This window comes from Peromyscus maniculatus, chromosome 4 (genome assembly GCF_049852395.1).
Source record: "Peromyscus maniculatus bairdii isolate BWxNUB_F1_BW_parent chromosome 4, HU_Pman_BW_mat_3.1, whole genome shotgun sequence".
Taxonomy (NCBI): domain Eukaryota; kingdom Metazoa; phylum Chordata; class Mammalia; order Rodentia; family Cricetidae; genus Peromyscus; species Peromyscus maniculatus.
The window spans coordinates 157,186,859-157,205,244 of NC_134855.1; the positions used below are offsets into that span (position 1 = coordinate 157,186,859).

Here is an 18,386-nt window from a genome sequence, read left to right on the forward strand (position 1 = left end):
GCCCAGCCAGAAGACAGTGGCCAGGAGTCAGAGGGAAGGCCAGTCAAGGTCTGAGGGACAGATGACACTCTAGAGACCAGGCCCCTAAATGACAGGGGAGGCTGAGCCACAGGACATACTACTGACCTCCAGTTCAGTCGGGCTACACCCGCCAAGAGGATCAGAGCAGAACCCTTGTACCCATGAGGCTGCAGGTTCTCAGGGTACAGGAGCCTCAGCAGCACCCAGGCCACATGCAGATGGGGTGTCATTTTGGCTCTCAGCACCCTCACAGTGGAAGGGAGGGAAGGGTAGAAAGGTAGGAGTCTCCCTCCTACCAGTCCCCAACAGCTGGGAGCTAAGTCACTCAAATTGGGCTGGGGTGGTGCTGAAGAGACAGAGATAGGCATCTGGGAAGGTGGGATAGTATCATGGCCCACCTCCTCAGCCAGATACAAAAGCCTATCATACCCATTAACCACGTTGAGAATCATGGCTCAGCCTGCATGGGGCTTGCTTTGACTTCATCCAAGGTCCTTCATCCAAGGGCCTTCCTACCCTAGGACCCCCATTGCCAATGAGCCAGCTGTTGTCCAACTGCCCTCAGAGCCTATCAGGTTGGCACAGATGGGGACAGACAGACCCGGCATCTCCAAATGAAAGAGCCAACCCAGGATGCAGGACAGCAGAAACTCCAAGCCAGAAATGAGAGACCCCAACAGCTTGAGACCCGGGGTCCCTGGAGTCACTGCCTAACCACAGCCCTGGCTCACTTAGCATCTATGCTGAACTGAATGGTGGCCCCAAAAATGCATCTTTGCCCAGCATCTGGAGGCCAGGAGCTTCACTGTCCCTTATGGAAAAGCATCTTTGCAGATGTAGCATCAGGACCTGGGAAGGTCATCTGGACTGGGTGCATCCAGATCTACTGGGGTCCAGTAAGAATCAGGCAGAGGAAAATCTGAGACACACAAGGAAGACAGCCACCAGACAGTGGGTTGAAAGGAAGAAGAAAGAGGTCTGAGCCTGTGGAGGAGAGGGGCTGTGGAAGGAGGAAAAGTGGGGCTAGGTCATGTGACGGAGTCAGCATAGGAGGGGACAGGATGACATCGTGTTATTACTGTGTCCCACACCAGAAACACTGCCACTTAATTTACCAGGAAAGCTGTCAAGCAAGCCATGATGTAATCTTATCTTACTCTGGGTTTCTGGTCTGTTCTTACTGAAGACCGCCTTAGGCTGAGCAGGCATGAGCAATACTCCAGCTACATACCAGAAAAGCGGGCAGTGGTGCATATACCCTAAGACTATCTCCACAGCCCTTGCTGCCACAGACCACTGAGTCCCTGCCAAGAGGTGAAAGCCTCATCTCTCAGGGTTCTTTCTCAGCCTCTGGCCAGCCAGTTTGGAAGCTTTTCTGTACCTTTTTGTTATTCCCAGAAGACACGCCTGAGCTAGCCTTGCAGGAAGCAGGGCTGAGGTCTTCCTTATGAGAATCCGGCTTGGGGACATGAAGGGCACAGATGGAGAGTCACACCCCAAGCAGTTACTAGCCATGACCACACTCGGTGTGTGTGTGTGTGTGTGTGTGTGTGTGTGTGTGTGTGTGTGTGTGTGTGTCTGTGTGTGTGTGTGTCTGTGTGTGTGTGTGTGTGTCTGTGTGTGCGCGCGTGTGTGTGTATGTCTGTGTGTGTGTGTCTGTGTGTGTGTGTGTGTGTGTGTCTGTGTGTGTGTGTGTGTGTTGGACCTGCTATGGCCGTGTAAGGCCATCAGTCAATACAAGAGAGAGACGGGACAATTGGTCCATGGTAAAGGCATCAGGAACCGTGTAGGCCTGAGAGGAAGCTCTGCAGAGCATTGTAGAGACAGAAAAGCCTCTCTCTGGTCATCTCAGGGAAAGAGAGGAGCTGCTTGCATTATGGACTTTTTGCAGTACTGGGAACTGACCCCAGGGCCTTGCCTGTGCTGGGCCAGAGCTCCACCAGCAAGCTGCACCCCAAACCAAGAATTTTTAATCACTGGCTCTACAGGAAAGCATCTCAGCGTGGGCAGAGCAGTGTATGGTAATGTATGCACACCCAAGGGTAGGGTTGCCTGCAGGACGACACCCCCCAGCAAACCCAGAAACATCCAGGCACTTCCAAAAATATCCACAAATATCAGACATGTCCAGAAAACCCAATGACATCCAGACGTGTCCAAAAATGTACAGACACATTCGGAAATGTGTGACACGTCATTGGCAAGGACATCTGCGTGGGGATTTTTAAGCACCCTCTTTCACAGTGTTCCCAGAGCTTTCCAGACACTATCTCCCTACAACCTCCACTTGGCGGCAACTCAGAAGAAACAGGGCCAGAGAAAGCTGGACACTGTCCTCCCCTTTCCAAAGACGGAAACAAAACCCCAGAGCCTGCCTCAGCTGTCTTCCCAACTCCACACAAGACAGATTCTTCAGACACCCTCATAGGCAGCAACCAACCCCAGGGACCCAGCAGCTCCAGTACCGGTCCCTACCATTGTCCTTGCCGGCCAACACACCCTACCGTGGAGCCTGGAAGGGCCTGCAGTGAGAAGGCCTGAGCACCTCTTCTGTTCATGACTTGCTGAGGGGTCATGTTATCCAGGCCAGGCTGAGAAGGAACCCTGGGAGCCTGGGGCAGGTGTCAGCAGGGTGGGGGAGGGGAGAGCTGGGATAGAACCTGGAATAACAAGGCAGAGTCCCTTCTTGAGGCAGAAGCCCTGCAGGAGCCCTGGGCTACCTCCACTCTCAGCACTCCCCCACACTACCCACTGCGCAGCTTGCTTAAGAGAGTCCATGCCTTCTGCTCTTGCCTGTTTCCCCCTCCTCTGACCTCTTCGTTCAAGGGCCCCCAGAGGGCAAGGGCATGGGGTTGGAGAGATCGCCATGGAGGCCAACTGACCTTCATTAACCCCTATGTGTGAAGGGGTGGTGACAGAGCCAGACAGGCTGGTCTCAGTCCCCAGCTCAGGGTCTTCCTGAGCTCCCCAAGACAAGTGGCAGGACAGAGCATAGCTTATTAGCCCAGGATCCCCCAGTCACAGCCCAGGATCACCCAATCATAGCCAGGATCACCCAATCACAGCCCAGGATCACCCAGTCACAGCCCAGGATCATCTATTTACAGCCCAGGATCACCTAGTCATAACTCACGATCACCCAGTCACAGCCCACATACCAAGTCCAACCTGTGCCTGTTATGAAAGCAAGATGTATTGGCACATAGCCACATTCAACCCCTGCACCTATCCACACTGTTTCTCCATCAGTCCGAGGCCTTTCCTTGACTTTCCCCTATGGCCATCACCAGATGTTGGATGCAGAGTAGCCATGGCAGCACCAGGCTGGCCACATCACTTGTTACAACAGGGCCTCCTTCTTCCACACAGAGGCTTCACAGGGCCCATTGTTCTGATCTGAGGTCTCAGACAAGCAGCCAGAGACAGGTGCAGCCACAGAAGGATGCTGTATCTGTTTGTTATCTTTGAACTTTGTCAGTGTTTAAGCAAAAGGATTTGTACACAAACCCTCTGGATCCCTTCCACAGTAGAGGCTCTCGTCTCAGGGCGCACTGCTCTGGAGGCACTGGGAGGCCAGGAGTGTCTCAACCCCGTCTCCTGTGGCACCAGCCCCAGGCTAGCTCTCCTGACATCCAGTGCATGCTGCTGTCTGCTTCCGGGAGCACGCCCAACTACTATGAACAATGAGAAAAGGAGAAGGTCTCAGAGCACCAAGGTCTCCAGACTGGAGCCGAACAGGTGTCCCTTCAGTAATGCGTGTCCTGGCAGTAGACTCCCTGGGTCCCACTTTCCCACCCACTCAGACAGGCTCACTCCAGACCCCACGCTGGGTCGAGGCCACACAGACAGGTAACACTCACTAGCCCAGTTGAGCTGAGCTGCTCCCATCCTCCATCTGTCCATCTCTGCGGTCCCTCAGCCTCCTGCGCAGACACAGATCTGACCACGCTCATCACCTCTAACCTCCCCGTGGTATCCTGTCTTGCTCTGAGTAATTCTAGACTCTGCTTTTGATCCCTCTACAATCTCAAGACTGCACTCCCCATCACAGGTCAAACTTGCTGGAGCGTACACGTGCAAACACACACACACACACACACACACACACACACACACACACACACACACACCACCTTCCCCCAGGGCCTTAGCAGAAAGCATTCCCTCTTCTGGCAACAGTTACCCCATGCCTACCATCCTCGGTCCACGGTTGCACAGCCCTTGCCATTATCTGAAGTGATCATTCTCCTTTATTTACTGCCTGCCTCCTCCCTTAGAGCCCTGCTTCTCAAACAATGTCCCCTTGGGATATTACTACACGGCTGGTGTCTATGATTGACTCCTAACTCCCATGGGCAGGGTCTACAGATACTGCCCAGCACCCCCATAGAGCATGGGACATTCAACAACAGAGAGTCACCCAGCTGCAAATGTCAGTAGTCCTCATTTGGGAAGAGCTGTCCTAGAATCAGCCTTGGAAAGACAGGAGCCTCAAGGGTGAGAAAGAAGGGGAGAGGGAAGGAGAGCAGTGTTCAGCCTGCAATTTCAGTCATCAGCCTGGAGGAGGTGCCTGAGAGCTGGGGGGGTTGCCAGAATGGGCTGAGAAGGCACCTGGATCCCTCGGCCCTCCGGGCTTGAAGCAGGGACGCTCCTGCCACTCCAGCCTCATTCCTTGCCGAGTCCACAGCCTTCAGTTGACATGCGTGGTGCCCAATGGAGAAGAGAGGGAGAGAGAGAGTGGCTGGTGAGAACAGAGCAGAGAACTGACTCCATCGTGTTCCTGCCTGAGGCTTGCTAGGCTGTTGGCTCCCCACAGGCAGCAGCAGTGAGGAGGAGGGGCTGTGTGCACCCTCTCAGAAGAGTTGCATTTTCTCTGCTTTTGATGCAGCAGAAAGAGCTGCTGGCTGGGAGGAAAGAGGAGGTGAGCCCCTCGGGAGTCGTACAGACAATGCCAGGAGCTGGCGGCAGGACTAGGCAGGTAGGAGCCCTGAGTGGTTCTGTAGTACCCCCAGGGGGTGGAGCAGAGAGTCCCCACCCCAGGCTGCAGCAAGCAATGCTGACGTGTGGGCAAGAAACATGTCCTTTGACTCTGCAGCTAGAAGCTTCAGGCAGGACTGGGGAGAGGGAGCTGTTCTAAAGATTTATTTTATTATTTTTAATTACATGGAGTATTTGTGCATGTGTTTGTGTGTGTGTGTGTGTGTGTGTGTGTGTGTGTGTGTGGTCAGAAGAGTTCAGTTCCCTGGAGCTGGAGTGAGGCACCTGATGTGGGTCCTGGGAATCAAACTCAGGTCCTCTGTGAGAGCAGTACATATTCTTAACCACTGAGCCATCTCTCCAGGCCCAGAACCTGGTTTTCACTCATATCCTAGAGAGAAGGAACTAGGGAAGCCCAGATTTCAGGGACTGTAGCAAGTCAGTGGAGGTTTGCCTAAGACACAGGCCATGCTGTGTCCACCCTTGCTGGGAGCTCTGCTGGTGGCCTTGGCTCTGCACTTAGGCAACTTCTTGGTGCCAAATCTTCACCAAGAGTCAACCTGGGTCCCCTGTGAGACGTGCACACAGTTTCCCCATTCCACCCCTAAGCAAGGAAGCCTCTGCAGCTAGGACATGGCAAAGGACTCTCCCACACTGTAGGCCACTGCTGCTGGGGCCCAGGACTGCTGGAGACTCATGTGACCCAGGCAGTCTGCACACAGGAATCACCTCCTCCTGCCACCGGGATGCAGCAGAATAGGTAAAGCAACCAGCAGGGGGTCAGGACCGCTCCATGACAGGGTTCAGCCTGCTCTAAGTGTCACCCTGAGGCTCTATGGAAGCCTGGGACCTCCAACAGCATTCCCCTAGCAACCATGGAGGACAGTGAGCAGAGTCCCCTCAGGTCCCAAGAGAGCAGAGCCCACCCCATGGTGTTCCAAGCCCAAGGCTTAGAACCTGCGTTGGTTCCCCCACAGGCAGCAGTAGTGGGGAGGAAGAGCTGTGTGCACCCCACTGAGAAGAGTTGTGTTTTCTCAGGGACACGTGTGCAGTCTAGTGCCAGCGCCCTGAGCTGTTATTTACATGTTGTGGAATTCACCCTTAGTGCACTCGGCTCACACGGGCTTGCACATCCATCACTTCTGCCTAGCTCCTGGGCACTTTATCACCCCTAAGAGAAGCCCTACAGTGCTGGTGTCACCCCCATTTATCCTTTTCTCCTACCCCAGTAGGCAGCCTCTGCCATCTGTGGACTTGTCTGTTGTGAACACGTTTCCCAAATGAGGCTATCCTTGTGGCTTGTGGGCCTGGCTGTTTTCACCTGACATAATGGCTTTGGGGTTCATCTGAGCATACTAAGTGTCAAAATGCTTTTCCTTTTCATAGCTGAGTAATACTCCATCATGTAGTACCCATCATGGGCTGGTTGGCCTTTGTGGATGGTGCCGTGTGCACACTGGTGTACACCATTTCTGTGAACACTTGTTTTTGGCCTTTAGATACACACCCAGGAGTGGGGTTTCCAGGTTGCATGCCAACCTGAGGTCCAACTTTTCAGTCTCCACAGTGCTTTCATGCCTCTCTGCCCCACAGCGGCCCTACAAACCCCTTCATTACACTCTTGGGCACACAGCAGCCTCTAGAGACTGAGCCACAAGGGGACAGCCTCAGCTGCTCCACTTCTCAGGGTCTGAGGAGCAAAGGTTCCAGCCATGACCAGTGGGAAAGCCCAAGGGGAATGACCCCTAGAAACCATGGGAAGCTGACCCAGAACAGCTCTGACCAGAGACCCTCTCAGAGCAGAGTGGCCAGCAACGGCTTTGGCCTCAATGGAGAACGAAGGGACTCAGGGGTTCTATGTGTTTCTATGTGTTCTATCTGAGGCTCTGCGCCTCAAGTTATACCCCCCATACTGACCCCTACCAGGATCAGAGAGCCCAGAATGAGTAGGAGGCATGCTTGCAGCCTTGTGCATGAACGTCTCAATACTCACTGGGGGCAGCACTGGAGGGGAAGTCGGGAGCTCCCAGACATGGGCTTGGCCTGACCCACAGAACACACCTAGCTGGACAACAGCGGACATGCTGGGGTGCTGCATACGGGGACATGCTGCAGGTAGCTGCATACGGGGACATGCTGGGGGTGCTGCATACGGGGACATGCTGGGAACGATGCTGCATACAGGGACATGCTGGGAACGATGCTGCATACAGGGACATGCTGGGAACGATGCTGCATACGGGGATATGCTGGGGGTGCTGCATACGGGGACATGCTGGGGGTGCTGCATACGGGGACATGGTGGGAACGATGCATACGGGAGCATGCTGGGAATGCTGCATATGAAGATGTGCTGGGGAAGCTTTGGTGCTTTCTAGGACAGGCCGACCGATGCATTATTGATGGATGTTCTGCAGAATTTGCATGCTGGGCTGCAGGGAGGTGAGTGAAAGCCCTAGGGATGGCTGCTCTCTGGTTATCTTCCTGCTCTCAAACTTGAAAATGGTTAAATCGCTTTTTAATGAAGTCACTGCAGCTCCACGGCTGATTCTGGGCCCAGCTCCAGGGGCGCTTGCCCTGTTCTCTGTACCTAGTGGGAGCTGGGGAAGGGTTCCACAGGAAAGCAGTTGACCAATGGGGGAGATCCTGAACACAGCATGCCACTGTGCCCAGCACCTCCTTCTGTCTCCATGGAGGGATGCTACAGGGATAGAGACTGCCAAACTGAGGTCCACATGGGCTCAGAGCCAGGCAGGCAGTAGACTCTAGAGCGTGGCTGACCTGCCTTGGCCGTGACAATCCAGGCTTCTTCTGAGTCCCTGCAGTATTTCTCCCATCTTGCAGGACTAGCTTCCCTCTCAGGGTCCTCCTGCCCAAAAGCAAGCCCAGCTCACCCTCTAGTGGCAGGCTGCTATACACACACATACACACTATACACATATGCACGGAGACCTACAGGTGTGTACACACACGAATATACACATGCACATGCATACAGATTGCACACATTCCTACATGTCCACAGGCGTTCGTGTGCACACACATGCAAGCATATGTGTTCATATATAATAAGCATGTGCCTCTGTGTTTCTGTTTATCCTTTCCAGTGCCACACACCGGCAGCAGTGCTGAGTTTGACCCATGTATTTACCCCTCTCCAGGTGCCAGGTTGGCTGTGCTGAGACAAAGAGAGGAAGGGGAAGGGACACAGACGGAAGGAGTGAGGGGGAGGAAGGGAAGGACAGATGGATAGAGAAGGATGGATGGAGGGATGGATAGAGGAATGTGTGAGTAGATGGAAGGATGGGTGGAGGGATGGATGGGTAGATGGAGGGATGGCGGATGAATAGACAGAGGGATTTTGTGACCCATCCGCTGCTTATAATTTCCATGGAGCCAATGTATGGAACTCACACACACTTCTCTGAGTCATGTGGTGGGAACTTCTGTTTTCTAACCTTTTAGGAATGGATATTGAAGTCATTTGGAGGACATTCCAGAGGGGCCCTTTCTACCCCATCTCCCAGTAGTGCCAGTGAGAGGTGACAGGGTCCCCACAGGGCTGCCCCTCAAGCTGGTCAGAAGTGGTCACTCCCACAGCATGACACCTCTGGTCAGAAGTGTGTGATGTCAGTGCTTCTGCCTCTCAGTGCAGGCAGTGAGCAGGGGAGGGCCATGTGACCCCCTCAGTGCCTGATACAGTATGTCATCATCCTTTGCTCGCCTTTCAAGGAGCACACCTGCACCCGGCTGCCCACTTCTTCACTGCGGGGCTGGTGAACCACACTGCTGTGTCTTGCCACTTGCTAACCTGCCAGTCCTTCCCTGACTCCAGTTCAGCTTTACTCCACAGTGACATCCCTCAGCCTGGCCCTTCATCTGGCAGGCTGTCCTCCCGGCTGCCCCCACTGAAGACAGTGCAGGTCCCTCTGACCCCTGATCTGCCCCTCCTGCCTCAACACCAAAAGTGACTGTACCCATTGCAGGCTGCTAAGATACAAACACGGTTGGCCTCTTTCTGCCACAGCCACCTATCACAAGGCAACAGCAGGCTCCACAGCTCCAGGAAGTCCCAGACAGCCTGTGCCAAGGATGAACCCCGCTGAGGAAGCCTGCATTACCCATCTACCGAACCCAAACTGACCACTGCCTTTCCCCTCCAGAAAGTCCAACAGTACACGGTCATCGTCCAGGCCACTGACATGGAAGGAAACCTTAACTATGGTCTCTCGAACACAGCCACTGCCATCATCACAGTGACAGATGTAAATGACAACCCTCCAGAATTCACCACAAGCACAGTAAGTACCTCACACCCTCGCAGAGATGCCAGCCCCAAGCTGGCACTTCCCTCTCGGTGGGGAAGAGTTCCAATGGGAGAGCTGAATGGATCATGGATAACAAATACTGAGGCATAGGTGGCTGGCAGAGAAAAAGACCATGCCAGCCATCTCTAGTGGGAAAGAATGGGCCTAGACGTTCTTGTGGAAGGTAGCCCTAAGGGTCTGGCACTCCCCAAGATTAAATGATTGGCTGATAACTTGCTGAGGTCTTTGTAAAGTCTGGAGAAGGTGACCAATCAGGCTGTCACGTATTTGGGGAGGCTTGTGTAGCTGTGCAGTGGGCACCTGCTTGGCAGATGCCCAGCGGGGCCTTGGCTCTGGGTGTGTGTGTCTTTGAAGCAAAGATCCCTGTCTATATTGGTCCTCACTAAACAGTGGCTGGCCCCATGTGGTTCCCGTCCCCAGACAAGGAACTGGTAAAGACTGGGACACTGGGACCTTAGAAGTCAAGGGTTCTGAACATACATGTATGTATTCACCCAACTATGGTACAGAAAGTCCACTGTGAGCCTCCAGCCACGGGTCAGAAGAACAGACCCTGCCCTACTCTGAGAGAGAAGGTCTGTAAATCACATGTTCCCCTTCTCCCCTGGACTCCCACAGAATGCCATGTTGCAAGGAGTGTCCCTGCCTGTGAGACCCTTAGGCCCTCTCAGGGCCCCAGCAGATGTGATAACCACTTCTGAGCCTCCCAGCATTCTGTGGGTCTCTGGCCTCAGACATCTCTTTTTCTCCGTGTAGTTTTGGTGCCTGTCCTGGATCTCACTCTGTAGACCAGGCTGGCCTCAAACTCACAGAGATTCACCTGACTCTGCCTCCCCAGTGCTGGGATTAAAGGTGTGCACCACCACCACCCGGCAATATCTCTCTTCTAGCTCGCATCCACCTCCACGACTCCCAAGTCCATGGATGGGCGAACAGTGCCGTGCCCCAAGTGGTCCCTGCCCCTCTGTGAACACATAGTCCAGCCCTGAAGAGATGGCAGGCTGCAGGTGTCTGGCCGGGATGTGCAGAGGGGACGATCAGAAGGTCACTCGGAGGCAGAGTGAAGAGGAACGTGTGTCTGTAACAGTAACAAAGACTGCCAGGCACACAGGTGGACACTCTCTCATAGGGCCCCAACCAGTCTACCCCATCAGCCTCTGGTCCCCAACCAGTCAGTAGCCGCAGTGGTAGGAGAAGACATGGGCCCACAGGGAGCAGCTGGGACTGAACCCTGAAAGTGGCCAGTCTGCCTAAGGCGAAGGCACCTAGGAGGCTGGAGCCCAGGCAGAGAGAGGCATGACCCCCTTCCTGGTCTCTTGGACCACAGCACCATCTAGTGGCCAAACAGTAGATAGCCAACAACAGGCGCTGCGCCAGCCCCCTGAAGACTGCATGAGTCCCGTCCCTCACCACAAGCAACAGGGGCAGGAAGGAGGGGTAGAGGGTTTGGCCAGCTGCTCGCCCTGAAGAAACACTGGTGCACTGGCCCAGGAGGCCTTGAGAAAGCTGGAGGGACCTCTCTCTGGACTCAATCTGTTGGCTCTCCCTCTATCAGACACCAGGAAGAAAGACCAGGGCCAGGCTCCAGGGACGCAGCCACTGACCCTAAACCTGCAAGGGACACCCCTGGCTCAGCCTCCTACCCTGGACAGGCTTCTAGACGGTTTGGTGGGCAGCATTCGGCCTGGCAACTGCCTTCTGTGGCGGTGCAGCTGGCGGAGACCATCGCAGGGGACAGGGGATGCATCCAGGGTGGCCTTGTCAGGAGCAGAGGCAGCACCACAATCAGATACGAACCCACTTGTCTTAATTAGGTTTCTATTGCTGTGATAAAACACCATGACGGAATGCAGCTGGGGGAGGAAAGGGTTAATTTAGCTTACACATTCTGATCACATCCACAGTTTCTGCCCAAGGGAAGTCAGGGCAGAAGCTTGGGGCAGGAACCTGGAGGCAGGAACTGAAGCAAAGACCATGGAGGGTGCTGCTTACTGGCTTGCTCCTCATGGCTTGCTCAGATTGCTTTCTTATAGCACCCAGGACCACCAGCCAAGGGGTGGCACCCCCAAAAGTGGACTGGGATCTCCCACATCAACCATTAATCGAGGAAATGGCCTATAGACTTGCCTACAGGTAATATGATAGAGGTATTTTCTCAAATGAGGTTCTTCTTCCCAAATAATTCTAGCTTGTGTTTAGTTGGGCGAGGGGGAGGGGGATCAGGACAAGACTCCTAAGCCAGGCATCGGTACTGTGGGGTTCCAGGACAATCACATGGAGCTCAGACCCTCTGCTAAGTCAGGCCACCTGTGCTCCCAGGAACACACCCTTACGCCCATTCCAGAATGCTAGAGTATGGATACTGGGGTGCAGGAGCCACACAGCTCTCCCGACATCAGCCCCTCCCCCACCTGCCTCAGGAGGCAGCCTTGGAACAGTATGGTCACCATGAGAACCAGGCCAGAGAGAAGCCAAATGAGTTCAGCTTTGGGCCCATCCCCAGCAGAGGAAATGGCACACCACCGTGGCCCGAGGGCTCTTGAGGAGCATGCCTGCAGGAGGAGGGTTTCATCGAAGACTAATGACATCGGAAGGAGCATCGGAGGGTGGTGTGTGGGGCTCCAGGACCCAGCCTGCCTCCCAAAAACCCCATTCTCCTCATCTGGAAATAGGACCCATGTCACCTTGCTCATTCCAAGAGCTCCAAGAAACTACACTGGCTGGAAAGGACAGGAGACCCCATAGATACCCTGGCTCAGAGATCACCAGAGCCAGCAAACCCTACTCCCACGTCAAATGGATGAATCCTGTCTCGGACTATCTGTGAGATGTCTCAGGTCAGATTTAGCAGGGCTCAAGCTGGCAGCTCAGACTCCAGGGTGAGGCTCCAGCACCCTTCCACAATAGCTCCAGGGAAGTTCTCCTCAGCTGAGCTCAGCAGGAGGCACTCTGCTGATGGACCAGTTCGCCCAGGGTCTGAGCTCTGTCTGGCCTGGACCACCACCTACAATCTAACTGAACTTCTTCCTTCTCATGCATCATCACACAGCACACACCCTGCAAGGTCCCCCTGTCATCTGTGAGAGCTCTGGACAGAGCAGCGGCCTCTCTTTATGCTGGGACACAGAAGAAATCCTCACGACCCCAGCCAGCACATGCTGCCACAGGCAGATGGAGGGTCACAGCTGGAGCACAATGCACAAAGCTCATTTCAGGGCCTGGTCCTGCCTCCATGAAACCCATGAAGGACGGTGGAGACTCCTGCTTCCCTGGGACATGGAGGGCAAGGAGGGACGTGCAGGTGGCAGTCTGAAGTCCCATGAGTACAGAACACTTTCCCATGCCAAGCTCCACACCTCCTCTGCAGTGTGCTCTCCATAGACATCTGTACATACTTGGGCTCCAGGTGGGCCCTTGCCAGGCCCCATCCAGATGAGTGGCAGGCAGGTGCCCTGGGACACCGTCTTTGCTTCACGGTGGGAGTGTGCGGGCAGGTTGGCCACACCACACACGGGCTATTTTTGTGAAGCTTAATCAAGAACAATCATGCAAAGCTAAAGAGATGCAGGGACTTGCCAGCTCCAATTCCTATTCTTAAGTGTTAATTAGAAGTTATTTTCTTCTTGCTCCTGAGCAGCTGCAGGGCCCCCTGCAGGGCAGAGCCCACAGCTCATCCAGGGCCACCCTGCCATCAGCACCCCCTCCAGAGGGGATGGAAAACAACCTTCAGACCATGCCCCAGGAGCCTCCAACCTACCCCATGCACAGATCCCAGTGGGCACAGAGGAACCCTTCCTCCAAGCCCTGCCCCTCCCAACCACACACAGTCACAGTCTTCAGCTACTCTTGATGCCTTCGCGCTGTGTGGCCTTGGCTGATGTCCAGACCTCTCTGAGCCCAGAAAGCGTGTCCACATTTTACATTAGTGTGTGATTTATGGCAAGGTTGGGGCATCGCTGGTCCTAGGAAGCTTGCCCCTGAACAACAAGCAGGGGCTTTACCTACAGACAAGGGCAGTCCTAGCCCAGCTCAGCCTTCAGCAGAAAAAAGCAGGAGTAATCACCAAAGTTTCCTACACTCTGTCTGTAAAGAAGGGAGGGCAGGGTCATGCAGGCCCAGCCGACGCAGCCCAATACAGGGACGTTTGCTATTTGCCTGTACAAGATGGTCTGTCCCCTCACAGGTGTGAGTGACACTAAGATAAATGATTGAAAGGGGTAGTAAGGTCATGGTGTTCCCAAGGTCACCTCCCCACAGGACGAGGGACAGCACACAGTAGGACCATCGAAGGGCGCTCAGCCAGGCTGTGCTGAGCACATGGTATTGGCTCTCTGTCACTATGACGAGATCGTTGGCGTACAAAGAGGAAAAGCTTATTTCCACTCATGTTTCCAGAGGTTTCCACCCATAGTTGCTGTGGACCTGTGTTGAGGCCATAGATCACGGGAGGTGGGGAGCACAAAGCAGAGGAAACTGCTCTATTAGCCACCAAGAAGCAAAGGCAGACAAAAAGGGGTCAGGGTCTCCATAGCCCCCCAAGAGCACAACCCCACCCCGTGACCTGACGCCCTCCCACTAATCCATAACTACTATAATAGTTTCTACTGTTCCCAACACTGCCACGGCCTAGGGACCGCAGAAGACTCTTATCCAAACCAGAGCAGGCAGGCAGCAATCACTCACCACGCTGGAATGATTCCCCAGAGGCAAGAGTCCACTGAACTTAAGAGCCAAGGCTCTGTGCCCTTGGCCCCAAGGTTTTAAGGCTCTTCTAGAGGCACCTACCCCAATAACCTGGGATATAACATGTAACGAATACACCCTCGATGCCTGTGCCACTGGGGACTGACTGTTCGTCACAAGGGTGCCACACAGGCTGGGTTAGGACAACTCCCAGCCTCATGCTAACACTTCTCCAGACATGGTTACAGGCTGAGGCGCTGGGGCCAAAGGTCTCAATATATAATTTGGGGGACATGACTCAGCCTGCAACATTGCCCCACCTAAGTTCCTGTGATCTCCCTCCAAGGAAAACTCCCCATATCATGGTGTGGGGACACTCAGACACTATGGTGACTCTATTGCTAATTCAGAGTGTCAGTGGCACAAGGCGGGACTCTCACTATGGAGGCCACCAGCAATGACCCCCAACCACACAGAGGAGCCTGGGAACCCAGTGAGAAAGCCAGGATCTGGACATATGTGCCCACGACTCGGGTCTGCTGTCCTCTCTGGGATTGCTTTTCTGGCCCCTCTGTGCTAAATAGCCAAGAGAAATGTTTGAAAGTGCGACCCTCTGGAAACGGCTGTGCCTGCCTGCCTCCCCTGTACGCCTAGCACTTCCTAAGGGAACCTTCCGCAGCCTCGGGCCTTATTGCTCCAGGGCAGCTTGGCTGAACATGGCCCGAAAATCAAATGAAATCTCTGCTCTACAGCAACTCTTCGCTTCCACCCATTGTTCCCGCGGAAAGAGGAAGATTCCAGAGCAGCTCTGGGGAACACTAGGGACATTCTTTAGGACACGCACAGTGGATTCCTGTCTGATCCCAAATTGACAAGACAATTACGTATCTTGCTAAGGTGAATTTCAAGACAGCAGGGCATGTGCGCCCAGAGCTGCTGAGAAAGAACCTAGAAGCCAGTCCAGCAGTGGGTCACAGCTGGGTGGGGACACAGATTCCTAAGGCAGACACACCCCTCCCCCACTCCAAGTGAGGCCGTGGGGCCTTCGAAGGTGTACACTGCAAGCTCACTGTACTTCAGCATGAGAGAGCTCAGCACCTCCATGTTTGGTCAGTGGCCACAGTGGCTGACACCAAGCCCCCTGAGGCAGGGGCCTGATGGTGGCAGGAGCCAGGACATACTTCTCTCAGAAGCCTCTGGCCACGGCCACTCTCAGACTCCTGCTTCCCCCGCTTTCCATCATATATCGATCCTAGCCGCCTGCCATTGATCCTCCATGAACATGAGAAAAGCTGAAGTGTAGGAGGGAGCCTGTGCAAGAGCTTAAAGCTTAGGTGAGGCTCGTTCTGGGTAAATGTGACAGAAGGGAGCCTCAGGCGCTGCTGGTCCCCGGCTCGAGAAGCCAGGGCACTCTGTCATCACAGCGAATACCAGCTGCCCCATCCACCTAAGACATCTACTCACAGTGGTGACCCTGCTGCTCCCCAGTATTGGCTGGGTCCAGGGAGTCTGCCCCCCCGCCAGGCTCTATATGATGTCCTAATATTCTTTCTTACATTTTGCAGTTTGCAGGAGAGGTTCCTGAAAACCGTGTGGAGACAGTAGTAGCCAACCTCACAGTAATGGACCGAGATCAGCCCCACTCACCCAACTGGAATGCAGTCTACCGAATCATCAGTGGGGACCCCTCGGGACACTTCACTGTCCGCACAGACCCTGTCACCAACGAGGGAATGGTCACCGTGGTGAAGGTGGGTGAGTGCTACCAGCACACTCCCTGAACACATGCATGTCCATCAGTCACCTGGGGCAGAGGATCAAACCCTGAGGAGACAACCTCCCCGGGGTCTCTCCTAGATCACACTGTCCTCAAACTTGTGCAGCCAAGGCTGGCCCTAAACTCCTGATCCTCCTGCCTCCTCCTACATTTTCCACTGGGAAAGGAGAAACGGTAAAGTTCAGATTCCGGCCTTCATTCCTCACTGGCATTTTCTTGTGAACAAGGTTCTCCTTCACATACTGTGGTACAGCACTCAGAGAGCGGGGGTTGTTGTGACCCTCCTCTCTGGCTTGATGCCTGGACCCACCTCTCCAGGGTGCACTCAGTCCTCACTTTTGAGCCAAGAGTCTCTGTGGGGGGTGGGGCGTCACCCTAGTGAGTCTGCCCAGCACCCTAATTGAAACTGTCAGACAGATTTTCTATTGGTTTCCACATTATAGGTGTGTTTTTATTTTACCTGCCTGTGGGTTTTATTGGCCATAGTCTTTCTGGAAGGACTGATTTTTAGGGCATCACATACAATGTGATTTTATTGGCCATAGTCTTTCTGAAAGGACTGATTTTTAGGGCATCACATACAATGTGATTCCATATCCCACAGGGACATGAGCCAGTGAACACAGAGAGACCATTCCCTCCACAGCTCTGTGGAGCAGCCTGTTAGAGCAAACTGGCCTGACTTCTGCCTGGGGCTTCCAGCAGAGGCTTCAGGCATTGACAGTCACTGGTTATGCAAGAGGAAGACCTTGTCACGGTGCAGTACCAGTTCTGGGAGCTTGGTGGCACCTGGAGTTTAAGGACAGAGGAGCCAAGACTAGGCCTGGGGGAAGCTCGCCATTTCTGGCCTAAAAACCGCCTATGAGCTCTTTCAAGGTTATTCTGCCCTGGACATCTTGTCAGACTTGCAGCCAGCTGGGGTGGTTGTGGGTCCAGCCAAGTGATGCACCTGTACAGCACCCAGCAATACAGCACAAACTGGGCAGAGACAGGGCAAGGGAGGGACCAGCCCATGCCCGCCTGTGCAGCTGACCTCACCAGCAACACCTAGGCCTCAGGAGGGAGAAGCACGGGCTTAGCCACGCTCCAGGACCTGGGGGCAGTGACGAGTGGACATCATCATGTGCCACGGAGAGATAAGATCATACTCAGGGCTTGGGGAAAGGGAAGGCTCACCAAGGTCACCATTGGGGAGCCAGCTGCCTCTCTGGCTCCCCTCTAGACACCAGTGCCTGTTTCCTCCCCATGACTGGCACTATTGATTAACTAGTTTTTAATTCCTTTCCATGCAAAGATACTTTACATAGTAGCACACTAGGACACCATAGTTCAGGGCACCACGGATAGGTGCTTACAAAATCCAGAGATAGTCTGGGTTCAGACCCACTTAGCCACAGACTCAGGAGTCGAGCCCAGCACAAGGGTTGGCACCTGAAGGTAGGACACAGACGGATGTGGGAAGCTGGCTCCACCAGCAAAGCTCTTCCCCAAACAGAGCTCATGAAGACCCAGGCGCCTACAGGAAGACGCAGGAAGCCATGTGACCTGCTACGTGAATTCGCCAGTAACTGTCAGGCTTCATAATCTACCTGCGTTTGCTCTGTCAAAAAAGCTGAGTCAGGTGGCTGTGGATGCTCCCACCCTGGGGTCTGATGGCATCTAAGCAAGTGTCCTAGCCCTGTTTTTTTCAAGCTTCCTTTGAGGAAAGAAATAGCCAGGAAGAATCCTTCAGGGAGGGGCTGGTGGCTGGAGAGCTGTGGTATGTGGCTGTCATGCTTAAGGTCATCAAGGTCTGCGGACTCGGGTGGGGACAGACTGACCCAGGCTGCAGGGCAGCGCGCTGAGCTCTGCAGGGTCCATCTGCTGATGTAGTTCAGGGCCCCAGTTTCTCTTCTCAAGGACCACTCAGCGTCCCGTTGTCCAGCACCTGCCTGAGTTCCGACCAGGTGCAGAAGCCTTTCTCAACTCTCAACAGCAGGGGCCTGGAAATACCTTCAGTGCCGTCTCCCCGGGACCTCATGCCTGTTTCTAGAACCGGTGACTGTCTGTCCCAGATGACAGCAGGGTCTTTGTAGATGTGACAGTTGTTGAAGGTCTTAAGGTTGGAGGTCAGTCAGTGCAACCCGAGAAGTCTTTGAGAGAGGGAGCAGAAAGGTCAGAGAGTGTCTTAGTTGGGGGGTCCTGTTGCAGTGATAAAACACCATGACCAAAAGTAACTAGGGGGAAAAGGGTTTATTCCATCTTACATGACCCAAACACAGTCTGTCATTGAGGGGAGTCAGGGCAGGAATCTGGAGTCAGGAGCTGATGCAGAGGCCATGAAAGAGTGCTGCTTACTGGCTTGACCCCCATAGCTTGATCAGCAGCTTTCTTACAGCACCTGCTGGGGTGGCCCCACCCACAGTGAGCTGGGTCCTCCCATCATTCATCAATCAAGAAAATGTGCCACAGGCCAACTTGGTGGCAGCCTTTTTTCGGTTGAGTTACCCTCTCCTGAAAGTACTCCAGCTTGTGTCAAGCTGACCTAACACTAACCAACACAAAGAGGGAACATGAGGAAGAGGCAGAAGTCAGAAGCAGTGGGAGGCAGGAGGCCCCAG

General features: G+C 54.2%; 1 protein-coding gene across 1 annotated transcript in view; it reads left to right on the forward strand.

Annotated features, from left to right (window-relative positions):
* Cdh4 (cadherin 4) overlaps positions 1-18,386 on the forward strand; it is a 484,625-nt gene that overhangs the window by 447,914 nt on the left and 18,325 nt on the right. The window contains exons 8-9 of the mRNA XM_042276920.2: positions 9,162-9,299; positions 15,575-15,760. Coding sequence (XP_042132854.1) covers positions 9,162-9,299; positions 15,575-15,760 — 324 coding nt within the window. The remainder of the gene's footprint in view (positions 1-9,161; positions 9,300-15,574; positions 15,761-18,386) is intronic.